Source organism: Hemicordylus capensis, chromosome 2 (assembly GCF_027244095.1).
Source record: "Hemicordylus capensis ecotype Gifberg chromosome 2, rHemCap1.1.pri, whole genome shotgun sequence".
Taxonomy (NCBI): Eukaryota; Metazoa; Chordata; class Lepidosauria; order Squamata; family Cordylidae; genus Hemicordylus; species Hemicordylus capensis.
In genome coordinates, this window is record NC_069658.1 from 25,816,539 (window position 1) to 25,837,492 (window position 20,954).

The following is a 20,954-nucleotide window of genomic DNA, read 5'->3' on the forward strand; positions in this document are numbered from 1 at the left end:
ATGTAGTCTGGAAACTTCAGTTAGTACAAAATTCAGAAGGCAGGATGGTTTCCAGGATAACCCCTTCGGGGCTTAGCACCTGCTTACCTTCAGGACCACCTCTCCTGGCCAGTCGTGTGAGATCTTCTCAGGTTGCCCTCCTTTTGGTCCCTGGTCTCATAGAGGTCCATAGTACGAGGGCCTGTGGAACGGCTTTATCTGTCACTGCCCCTTCATTTTGGAATTCGCCTCTCCCCCCCCCCCCCGCCACCCGATTTGGTCTGCCTCCTCCTTTTCAGTCTTTAAAACCTTACTGAAGACATTTCTTTTCTGCCAGGTGTTTGCTCTTTTATTTTTATTTATTTATTTATTATTTATTAAACTTTTATACCATCCAAACTTTTGTCTCTGGGCGGTTAACATAAAAACAATTAAAACACATATAAAAGTTTAAAACAATGCAACAATTTAAAAACAGCCATAACATTAAAAACAGACAATTTTAAAATCTTGGATGCTGTTCTTGTTTGTACACCACGCTGAGTCTGTGGATTGGGGGGTATATTAAATCTCATAGATAGATAGATAGATAGATAGATCATTTTACTCCTGTTTTAAAATCATTGCATTGGCTGCCAATAGATTTCTGGGCAAAATACACAGTGCTGGTGATTACCTTGAGAGCCCTAAACAGTTTGTTCATCAGTTACCTGAAAGAATGCCTTCTTCTGCATGTTCCCCACTGCTCACTGAGGTCATCTGGGGAGGTCCACTTACAGTTGCCACCAACCCATTTGGTCGTGACTCCGGGTCAGGCCTTCTTTGTTGCTGTCCCTAAACTTTGAAATGTGCTTCCTGCTGAGATGCAAGGCTTGGCATCTGTGGCAGCCGTTAAGAAGACCTTGAAAACACATCTTTTTCATCAGACTTTTAGAAGAAGTTTTTAATTGTTTTAAGTGTTTTAAACTGTTTAATATTGTTTGTTGTGCCATGGGATTCATTGAATGATGCTCTCCAAAATAGAAGTCTCTTAATGGAGGTCTCTAAATACACAGATTATTCTGGAAGTGAAAAGCCACTAGGATTTGAAAGAGGTGGCCCCTCAAAAAAGGGGAGGGCTCATGTTGTCCAATGTCCTATACTGTCTCACAGACAGGAACATATATGCGGTCTGTGAGGCAAGGCAGTGTTATAGCACCATGGATAGCTCCAAGAGTCACGTTGCTCTGGCACCAGTCAGGTAGACTGAGCCCAAAATGGATTACATGCTCCCAATCAATCAATCAATCAATCAATCAATATTTAATGGAGGATAACAGTCTATAGGGCTATATATACAACTACAATATGCCCCATGTGTTTCCTATGTCATGAGTTGTTTGGTAGCAGATGGATTATTGGGCTTGGATCTCAGGATTCACATTTTCTTGACAACAAACAGTTGTCAATAAACTGCTTTTTGTACCTTACAGACCATTTCCCTCAGTTCCTATATGTTTTGCAATGCCTCATTTCCTGTATAATACACCAATCTGTTTGCAAATGATGTATTCCACATACTTCAGTCTTAAATTAAGATTTAATCAGTAAATAATACCAATGCCAACTTTTTTTAAACTTTCCTATTTTGCCAATGATGCCTTTGATGGTGTCTTCCAGTAACTAAGGCTTTCTTTATTCCTGGGGAAAGTTCCTTAAGACATGATAATGAGTTGCTCATCCAGAATAAGCAAAATGAAATCAATGTGCCTCGTGACTAATGTAGGAGGTATGGAGGTGATTCTGAATAGCTCTTGGTGGTTGAAAGAAACCCCAGGAGTTCCTCTATGATTAAGTTTTCCTGTAAAAGATATTATATTTAAAAATGAGAACTGGCTTTTGTTGTTGTTGTTTTAATTTAAAGCCTTGTAAGGTATTTTGTAAGAGTCACACCACAAATAATACAATAGATATTGTGGAACCCTATGCAGAAATCTTCTCATGTGAAAGTGTGCAAGGTGCTGCATCTGAGGGTTTTCCTGTCTGACCTCAGCTGGGACCTGCTCCAGGTAGGGTTGGTGCCATTTTTTTTAATGGATACATCAAAATGACACCATTGGAAATAGCATGGATATGAACATTTCCTCCCCATCTAGCATACCCTCCTTCTGGTACATAATCACACAGAGGGTGGTCTGTCCAAATGTGATATAAATAGTATTTATTCAGATGTGGTTTGGATGAACCATCTGCCCATGTAATTATGTGGGTATGGAACAGTGCACCAGGAGGAAGATTGGAAAGGCCATATTGTCTGAACCAATCCCCGCACCTGAATGCCAGGAGGTATGTTCATGACTTCTAGGGCAATGAATCCAAAGTCACTGTAGAAAATTGAAGAAGGGAGGCAGTTTAAAACGGGATGGAACTGAAAAATGCCGAAGTGACTTGACTCATGTTGATGTCAGAGGTGCTGTCCTACAGGTACCCTGCAACACTAGCACAACTGCTACCCACACAACAAAACTCTAGGTGAGCACTGTCCTTGCACTCATAGGGCAAGGATCTCAGCTAACCAGCAGTTGATTTGGGGGGTAAGTGCTGGTGATTCTTCCCCAACAAGGAAAGAGCTTGGTGGACAGCATCTTCTGATTGATTACTGGTAGTAATCAATCAGATTACTACCAGTGTAGTATAATCTGTGCTGGTAGTCCCCTTGGGTAAACCATAGCATCCAGAAAGGCCTCAACAATCATTTTAATTCAGGGTGTCCTGTATTCCCTCTTTTTTCTCTTTTGAAAGATCTGTAATTCTCCTTTCTACTAGTCCCCAAGGTCAGAAAGAAATAGAAATCGGAGGGAATTCAAATAGTAAACATGTGGATTTTTTTCCCAAAGAAGAAAACTACATGATTGGTAACATTTTAACATATGACCCTCTAATTGGAGTCTACTTGTCACTTTAAGGAGACATGGATCCTTTTATATACTCAAGTTAAACAAGTCTTGCTAATCCCTTGAAACATTTTTGTTAAACACAGTAAGGAAAATATATACAGACAAGACTGGTCTACCTTCTGAAACTATAGTAGTAATATATCTTAGATACTGCTTTTAAAAAATAAAAAATAAAAATCCAGCTTTCTCTGTGTGAACCCTGAAAATACCATATGGAGCCATGGAAAAGCCGTCCACATTCCTTTAAAAACTTTGTTTAATTGCACACCATCTTAGGACGTGTTTAGCATCCAAATTATCTGGGAAAATTCATATTGCAAGACAAAGCGATGTACATTTATACCTGTTGGGGGAGAAATATAAAGTTTGGCCCTTGGCACGTTTCTCATTCTCTTTCCTATTGCTGAAAGTTTGCACTGGAATTGAATTTACTCGGAGAAACTTTTTAAAAGGAGCGGGCAGACGAACAAGTCCGGTCTTGCATTAATTTTAGTGTATCCAGAAGGGGAAAGGGAGGAACTTTCTCTGGTCACGTTTGCTTCCTTCCTGATAACTGTCCCAGTTCACTCCTGAGAAATTGAAGACAGGTTGCCCAGCCTCCAGAGCAGCTGCCGTCGGGGATTGACAGGAGCAAGCCCAAGTTCAGAGTCTTGTCCACAAAGTAAGAAGAGACGCTCAGACGTTCTTTGCAAGCCCCCTCAAGGGAGAAGGTAATGCTGCATAATTATGCGCGCACGGACAGAATTCTCGCTGCTTGGAATGTTGAATGAACGGGAGGGAGGGCGAGAAGCGAGAGTGGGGCGTCTGTGTGTGCGTGTGTGTTGTGTGTGTGCGTTCAGTTCTTTCTAGGTCCCGATTTTGCATTTATAATGAAGCTGAACTGACAAAGCGTGAAAGTGGTCTAAAGAGCAAAACACAAAGACAGCAGCCCTGCGTCCCGTGTGCCAAGACTCATCAATATTCCTGCAGCTCAGCTTTCAGTCCTCCCACCCCCGCAACACACACACACACACACACACACACACACACACTTTTTTTCCTGTTTTCATTTTTTTTTCCCCTAGAGTTGCCCGCCGAGACTCCTCCCCTTTTCTTAAATTGCTGCGGTTTGTAAGTTGCAGTCTACAGAGCACATGCCGCCGGTCCGCCTTCCCTTTCCCTTCCTCGTTGCAATTTTTGGCCGCCCCTTGCCTACCCTCTGGGAATCTTACCTTGCTGTTTGCTTGAAGAGAGCCCGAGTTTGGAAAAGGTGAGTGCATTCTTGGATGAAATGGTGGCTTCTTCCCTTGGCTTCCAAGGCACGAGCGTTTTTCTGGCTTGTGGGATGTAATCAAAATGTGGTCTGCACTGAATCCCATCCCCGCCCCTTCATTTTAATACTCCTGGAGGGGGAAAGAGGGCTGGGTATATCTGTAATTGTGTCAAAAATAAATGCATGTAAATAGAAGCATAACTTTATGGTTGAATTAGACTTTTCTGTGCATAGTTGCCAGTGGGAACTTTTTCTATGTTCTAAAGAAGGCAGAAATATTGTAAAACACAGGAGGAAAGAAACTGTTTCAGTGGGTATTTGCAAACACCTTTATGTACGTTCAGTAGCTCAGGCAAAGTCAGAATTTATTAAGTGGTGAACACAACTGGAAATGTGTGTCATCCCCACTCAGCGGTGATCATTTCCCAATTTTCATGAACCAACTTCTGAACTTTCACAGTAGGAGGCATGAACTGCTGGCCTGAAGAGCATGATTTAGTATACATTTTGCGAAATGACAGAAATCATACCAGGCAAAATTAATAACTGGAAGGAATTGTGGCATGTTTGAAAGAGAGGCAAAAAGGATTGAAATCAAGGCTCTTTTAAAGTGATAAACCATCTTTAGAACTGGCGGGTTGATGCATTGAAGTGTTTAGGTTGCTATCCAGAGGTTGGTGGGGTGACCTCTGTAGCTGTGTATATAATAATAATGATAATAATAAGCACACAGAGACAATGGGATTAGAAAATCTGATTGGTTTTGTTTGAATTGGTATGCTGAGTACAAGGCACCTGAAGAAGACTTGTACTCTTCTACTGGGACACCTGAGTACAAGACACCTGACTAGGAGCTATGCAGGGAAACAACTGGAGCATCTCTTCTGAAATAGCTTAACATGTTGGATGTGCATGTTCTTTATCATGTGGCGAGGACAAGATAATGCATCTGGATTATTTGGTGGTAGCTAGAACAGACCAACACAACAGCTCCAGAATGTGCTTTAAAAGCAAAATAAAATGAGCAGAATCCAGACTAAGTAGGTTGGTTGCCTAAATCCCATTGAAATCAATGGGATAAATAAAGCTGGTCATGTCTCATTTATTTAAATCGTGCTGCTTAGCCTGAATCCTGCCCACTGTGATTTTTTTTTTTAAAGAAAGAAAAACATTTCAGAAATTTAATCTGAAACAAATAGATGTTTAGGAATGGAAATTGTTTATAATCAGCATTAAAACAATATGTCACCATCCAGCCAACGTTAAGTCCCCATTGATTTCAACAGGAGCATTAAGTATGGGTTTAAATCTTACCCATTGGAATCAAGTGAGATTTTGAAATGCTTAACTTTGTCTGGATTGTGGCCATGCCTCTCATCTCTTGTCACAAAGAGGCTTTTTTTTTCTCTTTCATTGTTTAGCTATGTCAAGTTATTGCACTATACTGGCCACCATGCTCTGATTTTTTTAACACCTAAGCAACTGTGCAAAATGGTGAGCAGACAGTTTTGTGTAGTTCTGATCACCACCAGACCTAAAACAAGATCATCGTTATCCATCTTGATAACCAAATTCAGTTTTGAGAATCTTATTTCTTGCAGTCAATTAATTCTGTCTTTAGTCCCACTCTAATTGTTGACTGATGCATAGCTGATCATGGTTTTGAAATTTGTAGCATGATTGAGGACTCATCTCTCTCTCTCTTTCTTCTCTCTGTTTCTGTTATTGGTGCTCAAAAGCGTTCCTTTTTTTCTGGGGAGATTTTAACACTGGTCAGTTATAAAGAAGAACATTTTCCAAGACCTAGATGACTAAAAGCAACAAAGAAGACGCAAGATCGGGCAACAGAATGGATCGCTTTCAACAAGGAATCCAGAAGCGTACACTCAGGGCAAAAAAGAAAGTGCAAAGCATTACAAAGGAAGATGTTAAAAGTTATCTACTGAGGAATTTTTTTGTGCTGTTCACTGTCATTGCAGTCATTGCTGGTGAGTAATTTGATCGAGACCACAATCTTGAAAAACATGACTTGGACAGAGATATTGCTGTTCACTTTCTTCTCCCTTGAGAAGAACTTACTGGTTTGAAAATGTTTTTTTAATCTGCTTGCTCCATATTGAAGAGTTGGGGGAAAGTGTGATAATTGATAGGTCTTCAATCCTGCCTGTGGTTATGCATCCTGAAACCCTGTCCTTTAAAATAAATAGTGTTAATCGAGAGGAAATCTGTTGAGTTACTTTACTGACTCCTTTTTGTATCAGTCCTTGATCAGGAACCTTTAAAAAAAAACAAAAAACCCAGGCCCTAGCACTACTTAACGATTAAAGGGTCTCAATGAAGTACTTGTTCATTTCTCCAGGTGAGTCCCTTCCACTTAAATAAACTATAAATGAGCACAGAGACCAATGTTCCCAGGTCTCTTGATTCTGAGCAAAGCCAAGCTGTGGGAATGAGGGTGTGCAAGCCAAATATATAGATGGTTTTTCTTCGCTGCTAGAGAATTACAGCCACATGTCCAAGGTCAGGTTTTCCACTACTTATATTACTCATGCAATTGAATAGTCAATCAGAGTCCTACCTGCTCAAGGGTTGTAGAAGGCGACCTGATTAGGTATTGTTTACAAAGCTGATTACGGCAGTGTTTGCAAAGGTTTTATGCTATGAGTACCTCTGGTCAGAAGAAATAAAATTGGCTTGTGAATTGTTCTTGCCGCATTTACAAAGCACCCAGATAGGAGGGTGGTTGTTTTTTAAAAAATTGCTACAGATAAGAATGTATAATGACTTGTACAACTAGTTCCGCATGCCAGGGAGGGTGCTTTTGAGCTTCTGCTCCTCAAATGACAGCTCCCCTTCCTCATGGCAAAGCTCTTTTTGAAACTTCTCAAAATGCAGATTGTGATATGGCATTGTAGACTGCAGTGTAAAGGAAAGAAGTAAAATATCCCTTCCACTGTGCCCATCCCCTTGGGCACGCCTAAAGTAGCTCTTTGGATCATGGCCACTGAGTTTCTTTTGGTGGGAAAATGTTTTTATATAGAGAAAAGAATTCACCCAAGTGTGGCATGTCTGAAAATATTTATTTCTGGAATACTACTTTCTATCAACAAAAATTATTTTACTCTGAATAGTTACGGTCTTTATTTTGGAGAGTATCAAGCTTTGAGGTATTCTTCAAAACAAAAAAGGACGTTTGCTCACTCCAGTCAAAGGGACTGACTTGGCTTGCTTCCCAAACCTCTGAAGGAATCATACATCAAAGTTATTTCCCTGTAGGAATATTTCAGGAAGGATAGAACGGGTGACTGTTTAAGGGGGAAAGGCATGCAGAGTCTAGGACCACTTCCTAGACTCTGCTCACAGCTTGCTCTGCTCACAGCTTGTGTCTGAAGTGTATGCCCCATATCCTTTTGACATTACATTTTTATGGCCCACTGCAGTGTGAACGACTCCTGTGCAAGGCCCATTGAAACAAATGGCTGCTGTGCAAGAGCACTCTTTTTAATGAGGCTTAGAAATGGAATTTCCTGCTGGATTGTGAAGCTCTTACTCATTTTAAGAAACAGATTTGACTCCCAGTAATCCACATTACTTTGAAACACAATGTGGAAAACTGTCTAAGGTCTAGAAAACATGATTTTTTAAGTCCTGGACATACTTGAAATGTAACCCCCCCAAAAAACCCCCACCTCTGTGGTGAGTATTCCCTTTATTAATTATTTTAAGAATAATTAAATCACAGAGTGGCTTATGTGGGGTTTTAGGCAATCTCCCATGCAGACATTGACCAGGCTGAGATCTGCTTAACTTAACAGTTTGTCAGAGCACTAGACAGTAGAATATGCCGTAGGTCTCTCTCAAGATATGATGAATGGATTCCTTCTAGACTCAGCCCTCCAAGTGCTCTGATTAGAATACTTTAAAAACTGTTGAGTCAAGTGATAACTACTTTTCCAGAACTCCTGGGCCATTCCCAGACAGCGATTTTTCTCTCCTTCACCACAGGAAGGGCAGGTGTGCATTCACAAATTGCGTCGAAAGCCCTGCGAGCTGTCGGGGAGCACTCCATACACAACGAAAAACTTTCATTGAGCATTGAAGCTTTGCCTGATTTATGTTTGGGTATTAAAAAATCCACTTTTGGCATCTTTTTTTGTGCAAATTCAAAATACCCAGTATGCCCCATAACTCACAGTACTTCACCCCTCTTAATCCCACAGTAAAGCCTGCTGTCTGGGAAAGGCCCTGGTGGCCACAAAATTGTCTGGATCAGGTGCTATGTCCGCAAGCCCTGGAATGGCTACACAATCTTTGAGCTATGACTTCAGTGGAAAACGTACAGTTTTAATTTCCATTAGAAAAGGGGACAAATGGATTTGCTGAGGGACTGATACTTCCATGGACTATTAGAACAATAACTGTAAATTTATTTATTTATTACATTTCTTATAACTATATCTTGTGGCATATGAGTTATGTACTCATAACTATATCTTGTGGCAGTTTACAAAATAAATGATCAAACCAGAATTAAAACCAAACATTAAAACAGTTAAAAATTTAAAACAATTTGAAACAGCAGAACAGTAAAAGCCAACTTACAGCTGATCAAAGGTTTGATGAAATAAATGTGTGTGAGTGCTCTTTTGAAACGTTTAAAGCACTTTCGTGTCCATTTTGCTAGGTAACTTGGATTTGTTTGCAATGATCAATCAGCTGCTCAAGTCCACCAAACAAACCACTATTCACATAAGCAGTAATATAATGTTGGAGCTACGAACTTCCTTAGGATTGTGGCTTTTCTCCCATCAACTTGAAAAAATCACAATGGGAAATATTCCCCTTTATGGAAGGGAAGGAACAATCTTGCTTGGGTTTGTTGCTTATCTTTACACTGTTCATGCCTGTAGACAGCTAGTGCAAGCATTTCTCTACTGAACAGAAGCAGCTAGCTGATCAGAAGAAGAACTGACCATTATTCCAACATGGTTGTTTCTACCTGCTGAAGTAAAAATAAAAATAATAAAAGAGAAACAAAAATACTGTGCATGTTTGCATGAGCAAAGCGGTTATTTCAGATGAGTGGTTTCCTTTCTATCAGTCTATGTTTGACAATGTATGAAGCTTAAAATATAACACTAAAAGTTCCACTAAAATGGAATCATTCCAGATATTATCTATCTATCTATCTATCTATCTATCTATCTATCTATCTATCTATTACAAGGGATCACATCTGGAAAGCTAATATATCACCTCCCTTTTCTTGGTTTCCCAAAAAGGAATGATGTTGGTAGAATTCTAGGTCTTAGCATACAATCTCACAATCTCATTTTCAAAGGGTTCATTTGAAATTTGAGTCTGAGGAACATAACTATACAAAAAAACCCAACCCCAAACAAAAGTGGAAAATGCCTTTTTATGGACCAAATGAGTCATACAATAGTGACCTAGCTTTCCAGATGTCCAGATTTCTTACTCGGCTTGAATGTAGTGGGGGGTGGTGGTGGTAATAGTAATAATAAATAAATAAATATTATTATTACTATTATTATTAAGAAGAAGAAGAAGAAGAAGCAATTTTATTTGTTAGCTGCCCCATAACAAATTGTTCTCTGGGCAGCTTACAACACAACATTAAAACATAAGATAAAAACACACAGCACATTAAATCATAATAGAGCAAGAAGTGGGGAGGGGAAGTAAGGAGAACTGCTTTGAGAGTGTTTTAATGAAAGGCGGAATCTAAATTTAACAATAAATAAAAATAAATAAAATAAATACAAAACTAAAAACTTTAAAAGACATTTTTAAAAGTGAGTTAAAATCAGATCAAAATTTTAATATTTAAAAAGCCTGAGTGAACAAAAAGGTCTTCACCTGGTAAAGAAAAGAAAGACACATTGCTGGCAGAGATATATAGAAGGAAGCATGAACTTGTAGGTAAAGAGCAAAGTAGAGACCCATCTGCAAAATGTGAGGTCGTGATTCAGGAGGCTATTTCTACACAAATTAAGTTGGCTTATGCGAAGTGCAAAAGATCTTATCTGCACTGCATGAAAACAAATTTTCTGAGTGGTCCAACATAGCTTCTCATATTTTTATAACCTAACAAGTTGATCTTTTCTTGGAGCATAGATGTTGCCCATTTTAATCAAGAATCCATACAGTATTCCCCCCTCCCTCCACCCCCGGAAAAGGACAACAGTTTCTGTTGGCTGTGATTCTAGGTGGCATAGTGATAATAGATGGAAAGAACTGATGAGGGAGAGGATGGATATTTATATTTTCATCTCACAGAGGACAGCCAGCCAGACTTCAATAAGGGAATTTCAGAAGCCCGATTCAGACATTATGCTGTACAAATGTACAGATGTCTACACTCGTACATGTGTTTGTGTGAATGATTTTACCTCTGTTCAATTTTTAAAGTGAACCTGGATAAAGGTAAAGTGTGCCGTCAAGTCGATTTCTGCTCCTGGTGCCCACAGAGCCCTGTGGTTTTCTTTGGTAGAATACAGGAGGGGTTTACCATTGCCTCCTCCTGCGCAGTATGAGATGATGCCTCTCAGCATCTTCCTATATCGCTGCTGGCTATAGTACCAGCAGGGATTCGAACAGGCAACCTTCTGCTTGCTAGTCAAGCATTTCCCTACTGCACCACTTATACAGACCCTTCAAATGCATGGTACAGATAGGAAGTGTACTTCTGTACCTTTGTTCAACATAACGTGAATGACTGTACCTTTGTACAGATCTGTACCTGTGACCATTGTACACTCACTGCACAAGTGTCGAACTCAAAGATGGACTTAGCCATGGACTTTGGGGATTCGGTCCATGGCCTCCTGTCTCCAGGGGAGCCTCCCCAGAGCCCCACCACTGCCCTACACCTGCCACTGCCCAGCCGCAAAGGTTGAATCTTTTTTAAAAAACCTTTTTTCAACTGCCACTTTGCAGCAGGGATGGTAAAGGAGACGGAGTAGCCGGTGTGGGGCAGGCACTCAAGGGGAGAGACCAAAGCAGAGGAGATAGAGGCGGCAGCAAGCAAGAGCTCCTTCCTTGAGCCCGCTTGCCTCCCAAATGAGAGGTCAGGCTGTTTTTGGCCCATTTAGGGGCTCTTTGTGCATGCACATGTGCATGCGTGTGCAGTGGCCTGAAATGTGCTGAAAACGGTCCAATCTCTAATTTAGGTGGCAGGTGGGCTCAGGGAAGGAGCTCTTGCCACCTCATCTGACTCCCCTGCCTTGGTCTCACCAGTGCCGACACCACATACCCCACTGACTGCCCCCATCCCCGCTGTGCAGCAGCAGTTGGGAAAAAAGTAAGGGGGGAGCTTTAACTTGCCCCCACCCACCCACCCCACCCTCAAGCAAGGGGGGGGCGTTCCAAAGTCCTTCAGGACCGGGCTCCAAAATTATCTAGGTGCATCTCTGGTCGGACTTAATGTGTGAATGGAGTACGGTGTCAGAAAACAATGAATAAGAAGAGTATGTCCAATGGTTAAAGGCAAGATGGATATTTCTTATAGAAAAGAAAATATTGTAGCAAGTTCAATAAAAGTGCAGCAAAATGTAAGCAAAGAGATTAGTGTGCTAGTCACGAGTGCTAGTCATCAATCACCTACAAACCAAGCATAGCAGGGTGACTCCATCAAGATCACTGCTAGTCCACACAAACCAGCAGAAGAGCATTGCAAATGGAGCTACCTTATTGCCAGAACAGTGATGGTAAATTTAAATCTCTGTGCCAAGAAGTGCCTCTTTAAAATACCTTTTTAACATTAACCAACTACCATTGCATGTTGGAGCAAGATCTAGAACACCTGTAGTTTGAACATTTGATGTCTGTGCTAAGATCCTCACTAGCATATTGTTGGCTTTACTCTTCGTATGTATGGTCAGTTGCTACTAATCTCTTGTGTTTATCCTGATGACAAAAATTAGAGTCCATCATGGTTTTGAAAAGTAATCTGAAATCCCTGAACTAAACCTCAGACTAAATCTTCCAGTTACCTTTTCGTCACAACTTGTGTGACCTTTAATTGGTTGCTGTTCTCTGCAGCCTGGATTGTGTGGGTGGTTCTATTGGAGTTTCATGTGTTGAGGATTTTGACCAGGGCAGAAGTAGGGTTGCCAGCTCTCCAAGGATAGACATAATCTCCAGGGGACTAATAAAAGCAATTCTGGAGATTTCAGTGGCTTGATATTGTGAAAAGTATTGGACAAAATATTGGGGGGTGGATTTCTAGGAAAAGCATCAGAGTTGGCATTGGCAATCCTAGAAAGGAGTGGTGGATGGGGTTTGATTTATTATCCTCTAATTTTGCATCCAAAGGGACTTGTCTTGAAATGGCACTTACGGGGGAAAGGAACATTTGGGAATTATTCTCTCAGTGAACTGGGGGAACTTGCTTTAATACAGAACTGGATAGTTCTTGCAATGCTTATACCGTGAGGCTTACTTAGTATTTACATGGTCCTGTTTCTAAAGCCACTTCCAAACCCCTCCATAAGCAGCAGTGGTTGCATTGGCTCTGAAGTACCTCAAATGTGAGGTGTGGTGGAAAATTTTCCCATATTTCCTTTTTCCATTTCTAACATTTCATTGGCTGACATTCAGATGCCTGTGTGCAACAATGTGAGGTTCAACGTAAAGGTAAAGTGTGCCATCAAGTCGATTTCAGCTCCTGGTGCCCACAGAGCCCTGTGGTTTTCTTTTGGGTCCAAACTACTGTTGGGCTAATGCTTGAGTGGGAGAAGAGGCAATCTTTGCCAGACGTATCTTCCTTCTGAAGCCCATTGTGCATCACCAGAATATGTCCCTGAGGGTTCCTCAGGATTGGCAAAAAACCCCACCCCTTCCCCTGTTCAGGTGACAGTGCAGTATTCTAGAACTTGCATGGACGCACATGCTGATTGCTAATCCAGATGTCGAGCATTATTTCATAAAATTCATTAGTAACAATCAATGGATGCCAATTCAGTTTTAGGCAAGTTCAGCAATTTCAAAGTTGTAATTAATGCTTTTCAGGTAATTGGTCTATTGAGATGCCTATAAAAAAATTATAAAACTGTGAATTTGTTTCAGAATGACAGTCATCAGTTAATGAAAAACAGTTAAAGTGTTTTTGTTTATTCCTCCCCCCCCCAATATTTCAGTTCAATTACTTGTCGACTTTAAAAACTTAATACAGTGTGGGAAATTGTTATGGTAGAGGTATTTTTACTGTATAAATGGTCAAATAACATGCCAAATCAGATCACAATCTATTTAGGGCATCAGTAAAATTTTTAATGTTTTTGAGGAGAATATATTAATGCAAATTTTATGTAAATATGGGGAAAAAATTTATCTGAAACTTTTCCAGTTCAAAATTTTCCAGAAAATCGACATCTCTGCTCAAGAAGAAATACTTCCTATGGCAAGGGTGTAAGAGCAATAATTCCTGTTATGTTCTGATGTGATAGTAGCTCTGCAACTCTACTGACAGTCTACCTGGACTAGCAATGAACAACACCTTGAACATACGGATTTTGAGTGCCTGTGCTTTGAGCCAGAGCACTGATCACTTGCAGCATATTGCATTCGGGATAAGCCATAAATGTCCATACATTATTTCAGTAATATTTAGAACAGATCTGTTAAGTAAGCCAGTTCTACTATTTCCATATTACAGACCAATTAAGGACCAGTCAGTATGATGAATGGTGAATGCTATTAAGCTTCTTTCTGGAAATCCCAGATCTCATTCCCTCGCTGGCTTCTCCAAGATAGGGCTGAGAGAGATTCCTGCCTGCAACCTTGGAGAAGCCACTGCCAGTCTGTGAACACAATACGGAGCTGGATGGACCAGTGGTCTGCCTCAGTATATGGCAGCTTCCTACATTCTTATGTTCCTATGCTCCCACTTATCATCTGAACTCCTGATGTTTGCAATCTCCTGCTCAACCTCTGTCGGCTTTTTCTCTCTTTATCCTGAATCTGGTTTGCTCTGATGTCACAATGATGTAGGCAGGAGTGTCATGGCATCTTTGGTACGTATAAGAGCAATATGTATTCAAAGGGACTGGGGGGCAGAGAGAGAGCCCTTTTATTGTGCCTCTCTTGAAGAAGAGGATACATCAGGACAGGAGGAAGGAAGGTTTGATTTTGTGTTTTTCTCTTCTCAGCACTGAGTATAGTATGCTGTGCTATTGCTGCTATAACTAACTGGTTTTGCAGGAGCTCAGATTGACAGAAGTAGAACTTGTGTGCCTGCCTGAACCTTACTTGAGTTGTGCTTTGTTTTGTTTGTGCGATAGTGTTGTAACAAGAAATAGACAGTGGCATCTCTCTCTCTCTCTCTCTCTCTCTCTCTCTCTCTCTCTCTCTCTCTGATATTACTTGGTGATTGCTGTGATGAGTTCCATGTCTGGCCTTGAGACTAGCTTGTGTGTCTGCTCTGCAATCTGCATCTTAATGTGTACTCAGTCAAAATGTAGCTGAAGTTGCTCTCTATGAAGTTCCTCAGCTATGCCTGCTGCTAAGTAAGAGTGCTGCTGTGGCAACTGTTGTAAAGCTAGAAGGTAACATAAGGAGTCATAATTGTGTGTGCGGGAGCATCTTGTGCCAATGATGTTACTGCAGCGCGGGCTCTGTGGCTGGCAGTGGATTCTGGGTCAGTGATTCTTATTTGGCCATTTTTGCACTGTGTTTGAAATGTGTGTTCTGTATTGGGAGGGACAGATTCCTTTTTACTGTGTGCTTCTGCAGTGTTTTTTTCAAGGCAGAGTTGCAAAATGCATCGTGAATTGCAATGCAAAATTTGCGTGCACTGCACTCTGTGAGTGCAGCTTGTTTGGGCCATAGGAAACAATGGGGAATTAGAAACACCCCATTGTCCCCCATGAGTAGCTCCTAGGGACACCAAAGTAGGGTTGGGCGGTAGGGCATAATGAGTGCTACCTACTACCCAACCCACAAAATAAATTGGAAAGCGGGCAATTAAACTTTTTTAAACCTTTTCCCCAAACCCCCATAGGATCCTAAGGAGGATTGGGGGGAAGGTTACAATTTTGTTAAAAATCACCCACTTGCCCATTTCTTTTGTGGGTTTTGTGGTAGGTAGCACCCATCATGCTCTACCACTCAACCCACTTTGGTATCCCTAGGAGTTATCTGTGGGGAACAATGGGGTGTTTCAAATTTCCCCATTATTCTCTATGGCCAAAACACTCAAAACGTTTCAGATTGTTTCATTGAAACAGCCAGCTCGGCCACTGTTTTGACGAAACATTTCAATCATTTTGTGTTTTGTTTCAAGCTTGAAACAAAATGCAAAATCTGTTTTGTGCACATACCTAGTTGATAGGGTTTGATTTGGCTGCAGCCACCTATCAAAGGGATGGATAAAAGACAGCTTTGGAAATATCACCGCAGAGGAAGAATTAGGCAAATCCATTGTTTAAAATGGATAGGAAAGGAGACTGAAAATAAAACTCCAAGAATCCTAATGCTACCAAGTATATCTATTATTTGCCCATGTTTAAAATACTCTGTGCCATTGTTGTAGTACTGAAGAGGGCAAATATAGTGAGAAAATACTGGAATGATCAAGGGCTAGAGTATCTTTGTAAAGAAAGATGGGAGGCTTCTGAATTTTGGAAAAACCTAAAAGGGCTCATGTCACAAAGATTTCTACAGTGGTCCCTCGACTTACGAACTACTCGACATAAGTATTTTTCGAGTTACAAACGGCAGTTTTAGATCCGGTTTTAGATGCGTTTTTTTCGACTTACAAATTTTTAGATGGGGTTTCCTCGACTTACGAATTTTACATGCGGTTTCCTTGACTTGCCTGCCTGTTTACTGCCTGTTTATTCTTGAAAAGAAATGTTCCTGTGCAGTTTGCAAGCCTTACTGGGGGTCTGGGTCTTTTTTCTAGGCTCCGGAACGCATTAATCCGTTCCCAATGCATTCCTATGGGAAACCGCTTTTCGACTTACGAACTTTTCGACTTACAAATGTGCATTCGGAACGGATTAATTTCGTAAGTAGAGGGACCACTGTACAGTTATGAAAAGTCTGGAAAGAGTAAATGCTTCTTTGACATTGGAAATCTGTGTCATCTAAGGAAACTGAATAACAGTTCAATGAAGCCATTCTTCACACGCCTTATTTTCATTCCACCCTACTGAGTTACCTTAGGAAGGACTGCAGCTCAGTGGAAGAGCATATGCTTTGTGTGCCAGAGGTCCTAGGTTCAATCCCTGGCATCTCCAGGAAGGGATGGGAAATACCCAGCCCTTTCTGGGTATTTCCCAGCCCTTCGAATCATTGAGCTGCCGCTTACCAGTGTAGACATTTCTGAGTGAAATAGACCAATGATATCTTAGAAGTAATTGTGTGGAAGCAAGGTAGGAGGAAAACCTGGGTAACTTTTCCTCCTATCTTGCTTCCATATAATAATGATATAATTCTACCCAGGTTTTCATCTTACCTTGCTTCCACACAACTGAAAATTGGGAGTACACACAGCTCCCAAAGCCGGGGAGCACACAGTTTTCAATTGTGTGAACGACCTCTGTGATTTTGATTTTTATTAAATTTATTTATGATATTTCCCACTCATACATGGTTTTCATGGTGGATTCCCATCCAAGAAACTGATCAGATACATCCAGATGCTTAGCCTTGGCAATGCTTCAGTAACAGGTGTTCTCAACATATTTTCTGGGCCCTTGGAGCTGTAGTTTTCACAAAACATGGGGTGGGTTCGGATGATCCACCAAAAGTTGGTAAGCTGGGAATCAGAGGTTCCCAGGGAGAGCACCCAACCAACTGGCACATCATCCAAACTTTTCCATCTCCAATTGGCAGCCAGACTTACTGACTTCTCCCAGACTGCTTTCTCCCAAATTTAGCCCTAGCTTACAAGTCTCGGGCTGAAGTTAGGGAGAGGTCAGTAGGTCCTGCTGCCAATCAGAAGTAAGTGGTTCAGATGATACTCCAGACAGGAGTGTGCACTCCCCAACGACCTCTGATTCCCAGCTTACCGACTAGGGATGTGCACGAATGGCTCGTTCAGGCGTGGGCAAGGCGGGGAGTGATTCCCTTAAAAAGCAGGTAAGCAGGTCCTTACCTGCTTCACTGCTGCCCCACCACTTTCCTGGGCACAGTGCTCACTCTACCAAAGGCCGGGCACAGCTGCGGCAGGGAACAGCCACGCACAGCCTTTGGTAGAGCAGATGTCACAACTGGAAAAGTGGTGCAGTGGCTGTGGAGCAGGTAAGGACCTGCTTGCCTGCTTTTTAAGGGAACCACTCCCCACCCAGTCAAAGCAGTTTGCCTGTGGACACCCAAGCCAGTTCAGCACTTCCCAAAGGAGGCGCCAAACTGGTTAGTTCTCATCCCTTTTTCAGACCTTCACTATGAGTGGTCCAAACCCACTCATAGTTTGCCTCCATGCCAGAATTAGAAACCACAGTTGAAACTGTGCCTTCCAGTTCTGGTCAGAACAAGTCTTTGCCTTCTTCTTTGTATCAACCCTTGAGGTATTTGAAGTGTGCGATTAAGTCCCCCCTGAATCTTCTCTTCTCCAGGCTGAACGTGCCCAGTTGTTTTTTTCCCTTGAAGGACTTGTTTTCCAGAGATCTGACAATCTTTGTTGCCATCCTTTGAATCCCTTCCAGTTTGTCTACATTCTTTATAAGATTAGTCTGACACAATTTATTCTTGACAAATCCATGATGGCTTTTACTGTTCATGACATTGTTAACAAAAAGACAGTAGGCCCGTTCTCATGACCAAGAATTGAAGGGTAGGAGGCAGTAAAGCCAGCTAAAGCCTGCTGAACAACGCCCAGCGGAGTTGTTCAGGGTTGTGAGGGGACTAGTATCCACCCCCGCTCCCTTGAACCAGAATGTGGAGTCCTCAGTTACCCGCTGTGATGTGTTTAAAGAGTTTTTCACCGATAAAATCTCTCTGATTCGGTCCAACCTAGATGGAGACTCCACAATTAATTTGATGTCTGAGCTGGAGGTGTCCAACAACTCCTCTTATGCAATTTGACTGGGTCAGTTTCAGTTTGTGACTCCTGAGGATGTGGACAAGCTGCTTGGAGTTGTGGTGAGGTCTACCACTTGTTCTCTTGACCCTTGTCCAGCATGGCTTGTTCTATCTAGCAGGGAGGCTCTTGTAGGCGGCCTGGCAGAAATCATAAATGCTTCTCTGAGGGAGGGCAGGATGCCTCCTTGTCTTAAGGAGATAATTATTAGACCTCTTCTAAAGAAGCCCGCATTAGATCCCTCAGAGCTGAGCAATTATAGGCCTGTTTCCAACCTCCTATGGCTGGAAAAGGTAATTGAGAAGATGGTGGCCTCTCAGCTCCAGTCAGTCTTGGAGGAAACTGATTATCTAGACCCATTTCAAACTGGTTTTTGGGCGGGCTATGGGGTGGAGACTGCCTTAGTCAGCCTGATGGATGATCTCCAATTGGAAATTGATAGAGGAAGTGTGACTCTGTTGGTCTTTTTGGATCTCTTGGTGGCTTTCGATACTATCGACCATAGTATCCTTCTGGAACGTCTGAGAGTGTTGGGGGTGGGAGGCACTGTTTTACAGTGGTTCCGCTCCTACCTCTCAGACAGATTCCAGATGGTTCGATTAGAGACTGTTTCTCTTCGAGATCTGAGCTTAAGTATGGTGTTCCTCCAGGCTCCATACTTTCTCCAATGCTTTTTAACATCTACATGAAACCGCTGGGAGGGATCATCAGGGGATTTGGAGCTGGGTGTTACCAGTATGCTGATGACACCCAGATCTACTTCTCCATGTCAACTTCTTCAGGAGCTGGCATATCCTCCCTAAATGCCTGCCTGGAAGCAGTAATGGGCTGGATGAGGAAGAATAAACTGAGGCTGAATCCAGATAAGACGGAGGTACTTATTGTGCGGGATGAGAACTAAAGAGATGATCTTGATCTACCTGTTCTAGATGGGGTCACACTTTCCCAAAAGGAACAGGTTTGCAGTCTGGCAGTTCTTCTGGATCCACACCTCTCTTTGGTTTCTCAGGTTGAGGCGGTGGCCAGGGGTGCTTTCTATCAGCTCCGGCTGATACACCAGCTGCGCCTGTTTCTTGAGATCAATGGCCTCATAACAGTGGTACATTTGTTGGTAACCTCCAGACTTGACTTTTGTAATGCACTCTACATGGGGCTGCCTTTGTACGTAGTCCGGAAGTTGGTCTCATAGTATGTAGTTGCTCTCTGGGTCATCTCGGAGAGACCACATTACTCCTTTGCTGATGGAGCTTCACTGGCTGCCAACTGGTTTCTGGGCAAAATACAAAGTGCTAGTTGTAACTTATAAAGCCCTAAATGGCTTAGGCCTTGGGTATTTAAGAGAGCGTCTTCTTCACTATGAGCCACACCACCCATTGAGGTCATCTGAGGAGGTCTGTCTCCAGTTACCGCCCACTCATCTGGTGGCTACACAGAGACAGGCCTTCTCAGTTACTGCCCCAAGATTGTGGAATGCGCTTCCTGTTGAGACACAATCCTCCCCATCTCTGGCAATTTTTAAAAATTGAAAATTTGAAAACCCATCTTTTCACCAAACTTTCCCAGCTTTTTAAAATTGTCTGTTTTAATTTTATGGTTGATTTTAAATTGTTGAATTGTTTTAACTTTTTATATGTGTTTTAATTGTTTTATGTTAACCTCCCAGAGATGAAAGTTTGGGCGGTATAAAAGTTTGATCGATAGATAGATTGATAGATAAATATTGCTGATCATAAAAATTGTTCAGACTTCCATCAAGCCAGCCCATTTAGCCCTGGGTAGCCCAACATTTCTACCTAGATACTGAGGTAAGACAAAAATAGCAGCTGTCCTACCTCATAGTTTGGTTGTGTGTTGAAAACGCTTCTTAAAAATCGTCCTGGCTGCCGGAAGCCATGTTTGTCATAGAATTTTGTGGCTAGAGGGGCCAGTCAGAGCTGTTGCTGTACTGAGGACTGCCTCTCTGCTGTGAATGCAATGGAAAGTAGCCAATGTAACCTTAAAAGTAGGTTACTTTAGTACTAGTAGGTTGCTGGAAATTAGCCAACGCAACAATTTCCAATTTCCAAAAAGGGATCCAGGAAATTACAGGCCACTTAGCTTAACATCTGTGCCAGGCAAATTGATGGAAAGCATTCTCAAAGATAAAATTGGTTTGTTTGTTTATTATTGTTAAGCACATAGAGGAATAGACCCCGCTGAATAGGAGTTTGCATGGAACCGGTTCCATGCACACCCGGGAGGCAAGCGGGGGGAGGCTCCTTTAAGGCGTGGAGAGGGTGCTCTTACCTCCCTTGCCATACTTCCCCCTCCACCGCTGCTTCAAAAACTGCTGGCGTGGGATGGCTGTTTACTTTCTTGCCGCCCGGTCAGCATAATATTGGAAGCGGCCCACATGGCAAAAGTGTATACAGCTGCCCCGTGCCAGCAATTTTTGAAGCAGTGCCAGAGGGGGAAGCATGGAAGGGGAGGTAAGAGCACCCTTACCCCCGTGTTCCCCATGTAAAAAGGCCCCACCCCCGTGTTCAAACCAGTTCGAACACAGGGGTTCCGAACTTGTTTGGCATTCTAGGAATAGAACACCGAACTGGTTTGTGCACATCCCTACTGCAGAAGGAGAACCAGCATGGCTTCTGCAAAGGTAAATCTTGACTCACCAAACTTTTGGAGTTCTTTGAGAGTGTCAGCAGGCCTGTGGATGAAGGTGATCCAGTTGACATAGCATACTTAGTTTTCCAAAAAC

General features: G+C 42.0%; 1 protein-coding gene across 1 annotated transcript in view; it reads left to right on the forward strand.

The window, feature by feature from the left end:
• The first annotated feature begins 4,003 nt into the window (after positions 1-4,003).
• SLC1A3 (solute carrier family 1 member 3) overlaps positions 4,004-20,954 on the forward strand; it is an 89,367-nt gene continuing 72,416 nt past the window's right edge. Inside the window, exons 1-2 of the mRNA XM_053299997.1 lie at positions 4,004-4,164; positions 5,907-6,155. Of these exons, the coding sequence (XP_053155972.1) occupies positions 5,975-6,155 (181 nt within the window). The 5' untranslated portion in view covers positions 4,004-4,164; positions 5,907-5,974. The remainder of the gene's footprint in view (positions 4,165-5,906; positions 6,156-20,954) is intronic.